Genomic DNA, 8,143 nt, shown 5'->3' on the forward strand with positions numbered 1-8,143 from the left:
ATGTATACATATGTATTAGTTTAGTCAAATGTATCTGATCGCAGAAAAAAATATTGGTTGGAGCAAAAGATATTCATAAGGAAACCACAACGGCATGGAGCGAGCGGCTGCACGGGCTGGCTCTGGAGCATCCCAGCACACCCACACCGGCGGTGCTTGGCCAGCCCTGGGGCCTGGATCCCCCCAAATCAGCTCCGTCGATGTCCAGACGCGTGGCTACCCGTGGGCACGATGCTCCCGGGCTCCCTGGGACGAAGGGAGCCCCTTATCAGCCACGGGCAGGACTTGGCTTGGGCACAGGCACGTGTCTTGCTCAGGCAGAGCACGCGCCTTGAAAAGAGCGGGGGTTAATCAAATCCTTTTGACTCCATTTTTTATCGAGCTCAAGAGGGGCTGTCCTATTAATTAGAAAGGCTTTTTCATGTAAAACACAGGCTCTTTTGCAGATAAGAAGGGACGATGCTTGATTTTGCCATGGCACAGATACGTGCGTTATTCCCTGACATCCATTCACAGGCTGCAGCTCTTTTGTTCACTACAGAGCTCTATAGGCATATATGTACATACATATATATTTAAAGCATTCTTTTTTTCCTGGATGCCAGTAAGTCCCCTGATATCCACAGAAGGAGAAGGAAAAGCTATGCTTGGGACTGCTTCCATCCCCAGACCGGACGGAGCAGGGTCCTCGGCAGGGGGAGGGAGCAGGATCCAGCCCGTGCAACACAGAAGATTACGTCTGACGGCGAGAAGTGAGCAGCGGAGCAGATGCACCGTCTTACAAATTACAGCAGAAACACAGGCAGCCATCTGCACCCCATCCCCAGCCAGGATTTCTGTGCTGTGCTCAGCACAGCCGGCCCCTTGAAGCCCCCGGCCATCATCTCACCCTCAACCGCAATGTGGGCAACGCTGGGGAGAGACCGAGGTCTGGTCTCTTCCAGGCTGGGCAGGCAGAGAAGGGGGCTCCCCCCCAAATATTCTGGGAAATCATGGCTCCAGGGCTGCCTCCCATCCCACCAGCCATGCCCCAGCATGGAATTGGAGCCAGGGATGGCTGCACCCAGGCAGCGCCGGCGGCTCCATGGCTGACCAGTCCTGTTAAACTGCTACACATCACTTCCCTGATGCTTATGGATTTTTCCTTAATGCCACAAATTAAGGTAATTGGGCTCGGCTGGCCGATGAATCCAGCTGAACTTGGCAGGAAGAGGGAGCGTCCGCGCTGAGATTGATCCCGCTCATCCCCGACTGTGCCTGCGTGCCCAGGGCTGATCCCTACCCCAGCTCTGCCCCGCGGCTCTCTCGCCTGCCCTTTTGCTCAGGCAAATGCCAAAACCCATCCTGAAACCCCTTCCCTCAGCAGCAGCTTTATCCAGATGAGGCGGCCATCCCTGGATCAGGAGTTTTCTCTGCTCCAGGTGCTTTCCCCTATGCATCTCCCTGCTCTCTGCTTAAATCCCCCCCGTTACGCCATCCTTGCTGGCTTGGCCACGGCAGCCAAGCATCGAGGTGCAACCAAGCAGTGAGTGCTGGGGATTAAACACGGTATTTGTGTCCTCTGGGGGAACGAGGGCAGCGTCTGGGCAGAGTCTGGAGCTCGGGGATCCCATTTCATGCTGCCTTTTGTTCCCAGCCCTGTCCCAGCCCGCCCTGCTCGCCCACCAGCGTCCTCAGCACGCGGAGGGGATGATGCCGGGCAGCGGTGCGGGCAGCGAGGCTGGCAGGCATCGCTGGGCTGCCAGCGCCATTCCCACCCCAGCCCGCCCATGTCACCCAGGTAAAGTGAGAGGGAGGGGAGATAAAATGAACGGACTAAAAAGGCTGAAGACAAAACAGAACCACCAAACAACCTGATAGCCAGCCGTTCTGCTCCACGAGGGCAGTGGACCCTGGCAGGGGTTTTGCAGGATTGCTGCCTGCCTGCCCCCAGGTTCCATGGCTTCCACGGGCCCTGCGCCGGGGCTGCGAGAGCCCGGCATGGGGAGAGTTAATGGCGTGCGTCTCACCGGGACCAGGGCGAGCAAGTGTTTGGCTTAACTGGGTGACAGGTGCCTCGGTGGGGGGTGACACATGAGAGGAGCCCTGCGTGCCTGCCTGGCTTTTGCGGGAGCTCGGCATCCGCCTCCGGCCCTGTCCCAGCACCCTGGGGTGGGGTGCTGCATCTGAGCTGGCACTGCAGCAGGGACGGTCCCCTTTGGCCAGAGGCGGGGGGGCCAGAGAGCTGCTTCTGCTCTCTGAGCATCACAAGCGGTGGGATCCTGTTGCACGCAGGACAGTGGGGCTCCCCCACCTCTGGCAGCCCAGCAGCACCCAGCTTTGCCACACCAATGCTGCGGTGGGGCATCAAGGCTCCCACAGATGCCCAGCAAGACCGAGGCAAAACATCCCAAAGTTTGGGGGACTGTAGGCAGGGGTCCCCCCAGGACCAAGTCCTCCCTGCATGTCCCAGCGGAGGGGAAAAGCCTGGCCCCAGCCCGAGTGACAAACGCAGGTGGGATTGCTCCTGTGCAGTCCCTGCCGCGGGTCAGCATCTCCAGTGTGGGAGCTGCGGGGCCGCCTGGCACTTCGTTAACCTTGAAACCCTCTCTGGCTCACATGTCACGTCAGCCGGTGACAACAACAAGCTGCTGTTCCAGATTAGAGAGAGAGAGGGGCAGAGAAAGTCAGAGACAACGGGGTTGGGGGTGGCTAACTTACCTATTACAGCCAAAAGTGGGCATGGGGTTATTTTTAACCCAGAGTGGGATGTATTTATTGTTTCAGCCCCGGGGAAGCGAGGGACTGCCTCCGAGACGCCTCTCGCAGCAACATCGGCGGCTGTGCGAAGCCATGGTGAGTACTGAGAACCCGGAGCTCCAGCGGGAAGAAGCAAAATCCGATAGCTTTTTCACCAGGATAGATCTAATGGGCAGGGAGCGATGGAGGCGACAGGGATCCGATGGCCGAGGGTCCCTGCTGCCCTGGAAAGGGGGTGAGCAAGCCAGGGAGCTTCTGGCTGCGTCAGCAGCATCCCACGGGGAACTGGGAGGTGTCTCCCATGCTAGCAGAGCTTTCCAACTGCAGTAGACCTCTTTGGGGGTCCAAATGCCATCTTTCTGCTTTCCCTTCCTCCATGCAGCCAGAGGAAGGGCAGCTGTGTCCCCCCAAACCCTCCTGAAACAAGGGACGATGGGCAGGGTGGGACAGTGAGCAGCTCTGTCCTCCGCTCCTTTTTAAAAGTCACGTCGAGCCATTTCTGGCCATTTTCTGAGACAGATTTTTTAATAAGCAAACATTTTAACGAGTGCTTTGTTCTTAGCGAGAGGCATGGCAGGATAAGGAAGCACCTAACAAGGACTACAGCCCTTGCACACAACCTCAGGGCATGCTCCCAAACCCGGGTTTCTACCCGGGGAGATCTCACCCCAGCGCCGATCCTTTTACCTGCTGTAGCCTTTGGTGGAGAATTGATTTCCCAGCTTGTCTTTCCTCAGACCTATTTGGCTAAATTTGTCAGGAAAGCAAAGACGGAGCGGTAATTTAAGCTGGAATCTTAACGCCCCTCCATATCTCGGAGGATTGCATGTGCCCAGATCTGCTGAGCAATGCACAGGAAAACCACCAAGCACCCAAGTGCAGTGGCAGGATCAGCCCCGAGATACCGTGAAGGATTCAAGACTAAGTATAGGGTAGTTTTGTGCTTTTATTCCACACCATAAAAAGCCAGCGAGCTAGCGATACATACTTGAACCCCTGCAGGCACCCAAGAAAGCCAAGAAGAGGATTGAAGGTGCTAATTCCAACGTCTTCTCCATGTTTGAGCAGGCCCAGATCCAGGAATTCAAAGAGGTAGGTGGATTTGGTAGAAATGACTGTGGGTCCTTGATGCAATGTGACCTTCAGCTCTTTCCTCAGCGCTTTCAGATCGGTGACAGCTGGTTTGCAGCAAGCGGCAGCACGCCCGCTTTTGAGTGGTTTTATTTTAAAAGTGCGATTAACAACTCGGTGACATCGTTAAGTGTGGCGTCGCCTCAAAGCGTCCTAGGAGCCCGCACCCCGCAGAGGAGCCGGCGGCATCCAGGAGAGCAGAGGCACGTCCTCCCAGCCAGCTCCCACCCACCGTGCCAGGAGCTCTTCACCACTTGGGTGCTGGGTCCTTGCACAGCTGGGTCATGGTCCTGTGTAGATCCCAGTTACAAGGGTAACTGGTCCCAGTTGGGGGAGCTGATGGCTCAGGCTGTCCTCCCCAGTTGGTCTCATCCTGGGGTGAGAGGGGTTTGGCCAAGGAGAGGGTCTATACGGCATTAGGGTTTGGGCTGCCGTAGGAAGCCATCACCCCACATGGCCCAAGGGTGCAGGGGCCAGGATTGCTGCTGGATGAGGGTGATGGTTGTTGCTCAGGGTGGATCCCCAAGCCCCATCCTGCGCAGGGCTTGAAGTGCTCTGTTCCCATCCAACTCCATGGGAGGAGGAGGAGGGTCCTAAAGCCTTTGCAAAGGCCGACAGCTCTCCCTGTGCTCCCTGCCCTCCTCCTGTGCTTCCAGGCATTCACCATCATGGATCAGAACCGGGATGGCTTCATCGACAAGGCAGATCTGAGGGACACGTTTGCTGCGCTCGGTGAGCCCCCTTTTAGGACCCTCCCCTCTCCAACAGCTCTGATGACGTTAGACCCATTAAGTGAGAAACCAGCCGCGAGCCCCCATTTAATCAAGCCCCAGCGGTTAACTGGATCTCCTGTTTTGCTGAAAACCTCCTGATCTGAAACCACTTCTGTTAGCCGGTGAGATCCCACGTGGGGTGACTCGGAGCAGCTCCAGCAGCAGCAGGTGTTTAATCATAGAATCATAGAGTGTTTTGGGTTGGAAGGGACCCCTAGAGGTCATCCCATAGGTACGAGAGAAGAGCCAGCTCCTGGATTATACACAGCCAAATGCTCCCTGCCTTCTCGCCTGCTAAAAAGCACCTGGCTGTGCCCATCCCATGGCATCCCTGGGTGTATGGGCATTAGTGGGATTTACGGGATTTGTGGGAAGCTGTGAAGTTGTGAGCTTGGCCAGCACAAACCAGTGATGGGTCCAGAGAGTCCAAAAAAAAACCCAGGTAGAAGGATGTAGGCTTTCAGTCCTGTCCAGTTCTGACACCAGGGGCCAGGGAGGAACCACAGTGCTGGTGGTTTTGACCCAAAACACCTCCCGAGGAGGGCTGAAGCAGGCTGATCCATGGAGCAGTGTGGCAAGGGAAGGAAGCAGCACAGCTCAGTCCTGTCCTTCTGTGACCCTGGAGCCTGAGAAACCAGGGCTGGAGATGTCCAGCCCACCCGTCCTCTGCCAGCACGCTGTTCCTTGTCGGAGGTGGCTCCCCAGGGCTGTGCCGCTTCCCTTGGATGGGGGAAAATCCTCCCCGGCAAGGCTGCCATGGTGTGTCCGTTAGCCCCCGGCACATAGAGCAGCACCTGGAGGTCTGCACGCATTTGCAGCCAGAGAGGAACATGCAATTCAGCCATGCTGCTCTCCCCTAGGGCGCCTGAATGTGAAAAATGAGGAGATCGATGAAATGATAAAGGAGGCACCCGGCCCGATCAACTTCACCGTGTTCCTCACCATGTTTGGGGAGAAACTCAAGGGTGAGAGGGTACCCAGGGAGCTGGGGGGGCTGGGCAGGCACCCCCAGCACCACCAATATCCTGTCCCACTTGGGGAAGCCACCCAACTCCTGGGGCCTCCATCACCCTTCCAGGTGAGACCCATCAGAGGCTCCTTGGAGGCCTTAGGTGAGAGCTGCTAAAGGAAAGGTGGGTGGCACCGACTGCCATACTGCAGCCTTCAGAGCCCGGGAAGTGGGTCGGAGCAACGATGCCTCCCACACCACAGTCAAGAGGTGACACCTGGGGGCGACCACAGGATACCTGTGAAATTATCTCCCCCACCCACCCCTCCCGCATCCCTTAGTGCCACCTTCTCCCAGTGGCAGCACAGGGACCCCCCCAAAGGACAGAGGCTTTGGTGGGACCATCACTGGCAACAGCCCCTCTCCCCAAAAGCTCCAATCCTCGTCCTCCAACTCCTGGACTTGCCCTCCCCATCACGAGACACTGCAGACAGGACAAACTCAGTGTCATGTACCCTAGCAACTGTCCTCAGGAGGACCCCGTGCTCCAAAACTCATGCTGACTTGCAACACCAATAGTCCCAAAGCAGGGCTGGGGCTGCCCGTCCAGAGATCTGCATCTCATCCCATGTCTCCCCAACCTGTTGGGGGTTATGAGCACATCTCCGTGCCTCAGTTTCTCCAGCCATTAAAAAAAACCCCAGCAGGCTGTGATGCTGCTGTCCCCGTAGAAGGAAGGGACAAGAGATCTTGCAGCACCTCTGAGCCTGCTGACACCAATGGTGGCACCGATGGCCACCCCAGCAAGGACACTGGCTACAGTGTGGCTGACCCAGAAGCCCTGTCCGGCTGCACCCTGTATCATTTACACAACCTAAGGCATGCAGCCTCCCCGCAGATCTCCAGGAAGCTACATGGCCCCAAGGGCCTGTGCCTGGAGTTCTATAAATACACCCAAAAGATTAGATAGACGCCAGATGCCAGCGTGGTGGTGACACAGCCTGCTTTGTGGCCACACCACCACCCTACATCTACTCCTCTACATGCCACCACCCGTGCTCAAGGCCCTGGGCTGGCGTGGGAGGGCTGTGGGGTCTGCATTCCCGCAGGGACCCCGCTTCCCTGCCTGCCCCCCATCTTCCCCCTGAAGGCTGGGGGAAGCAGGAGGCTGCAGTGGGCTTTCCTCCTCTGCTGCCTTCAGTAGCCATGGCCATGTCACCCACAGGTGCTGACCCGGAGGAGACGATCCTGAATGCATTCAAGGTGTTCGACCCAGAGGGGAAAGGCCTGAAATCTGCTTAGTGAGTGTAGGGGTGCCCAGAGGGGAGGGTGGGCATCCCCACCAAGGCCCCCTTGGTGCTCACCACATTCTCTTGTTTGCAGCATCAAAGAAATGCTGATGACGCAGGGCGAGAGGTTTTCCCAGGAAGAGGTAGGAGGTCCTTCCCACCCTCTGCCAGCCTCCTGTGCCCTCTGTCCCAAGAGACCCCCAATCCCTCCTCCCAGTCCCAGCCCCAGCCCCAAACCCCTTCTTCGCTGCCTTTTCACCCTGGCTCTTTCCCGGCAGATCGATCAGATGTTCGCAGCCTTCCCTCCAGACGTTTCTGGCAACCTGGATTACAAAAACCTCGTCCACGTCATTACACACGGCGAAGAGAAGGACTAGCCCATGCTCGGCGCTGGGGCTGGCACCGCGAGATCACCTCTCTCTAGGTTGCATTGCGGGGGGGGGTCTCTTTTGTTTCTCCCCCGGGGAACACATGAATGGCATCCACATTAAACTGCCTTCTGGCAAGAGGAAATCCAGCCGCTGGTGCAAGCGGTGCTTGGCCTTGTGCGGTGCATCTGCATGGTGCGTCTGTGCCCGGTGGGAACCCTTGGATCCATCCCAGACCCCACTGTCCCCAGCCTCCCAGCCCCACTGCACATCACCCTCGCGTGCCCTTAGGTCCCTCCGCCCCACTGTTTCCCAGCCTGGCCCAGCTCCTAGCCTCAAACAGCCCATTTCGCACTGGGCTGTAGCTTTGAAGCCATCAGGTCCCACCAGCCCAGGACCAGCACTGACCTCAGCTTTCCTTTAGGCAGCAGAAAGCTGCCCCCTTCTCCCAACTTAGCAGGGAACACCCAGCAAGAGCACTCATCCCCCCAGGCCCTCCCCAGCATGGCATGGTGCAGGACTGGGACCGTGGCCCCCGTCTCCTCCCACGCAGCCACGCGATGCCCGGCTGTGGCAAACGCGTTGGGTTGTGCGCCGGGGCCGGCACCCCGCCGGAGAGCAGCTGCTCCCACCCCCGGCCACAGCTGCCGTCAGCAGTGGGCGAAGCCATGCCGAAATATCACCCGGCGAGCTTTTGAAGCCTGCAGAAGGCGTTGGGCTCCTTCCAGAGGAGAAGGGAGATGGAACGACGTCCCAGGCACAGCAGCAGAGGGGAAGCTCAAGAGTGAAAGTCTTTATTTAATTCTTACCCACCGGGCTCTCACACCTTGACGCCGTTCCTCCCCTTCTTGCCCGTGCTGGCGGTGTTGCCCCGCTCCTTCTCCCGGCTCTGGA

General features: G+C 57.9%; 2 protein-coding genes across 2 annotated transcripts in view; one reads left to right on the forward strand and one right to left on the reverse strand.

The window, feature by feature from the left end:
* The first annotated feature begins 2,721 nt into the window (after nt 1-2,721).
* Nucleotides 2,722-7,258, forward strand: MYL2 (myosin light chain 2). The gene is made up of 7 exons (XM_009634885.2): nt 2,722-2,835; nt 3,742-3,831; nt 4,527-4,602; nt 5,504-5,608; nt 6,818-6,893; nt 6,976-7,024; nt 7,160-7,258. Exons 1-7 carry the CDS (start codon nt 2,722-2,724, stop codon nt 7,256-7,258), a joined length of 609 nt encoding a protein of 202 aa, XP_009633180.1.
* Nucleotides 7,259-8,069: 811 nt separating this feature from the next.
* CCDC63 (coiled-coil domain containing 63) overlaps nt 8,070-8,143 on the reverse strand; it is a 9,776-nt gene continuing 9,702 nt past the window's right edge. Inside the window, exon 11 of the mRNA XM_035890468.1 lies at nt 8,070-8,136. Coding sequence (XP_035746361.1) covers nt 8,070-8,136 — 67 coding nt within the window. The remainder of the gene's footprint in view (nt 8,137-8,143) is intronic.

Source organism: Egretta garzetta, unplaced genomic scaffold, assembly GCF_000687185.1.
Source record: "Egretta garzetta isolate BGI_Z169 unplaced genomic scaffold, ASM68718v1 scaffold343, whole genome shotgun sequence".
NCBI lineage: Eukaryota > Metazoa > Chordata > Aves > Pelecaniformes > Ardeidae > Egretta > Egretta garzetta.

Excerpts from the sequence above, each read along its gene's own strand:
- MYL2 (XM_009634885.2), top strand. The coding sequence starts at position 2,722 with ATGGGGTTATTTTTAACCCAGAGTGGGATGTATTTATTGTTTCAGCCC. Across the intron at positions 3,832-4,526 it reads AGATCCAGGAATTCAAAGAG|GCATTCACCATCATGGATCA; the intron begins GTAGGTGGATTT and ends CTGTGCTTCCAG. Across the intron at positions 4,603-5,503 it reads GGACACGTTTGCTGCGCTCG|GGCGCCTGAATGTGAAAAAT; the intron begins GTGAGCCCCCTT and ends GCTCTCCCCTAG.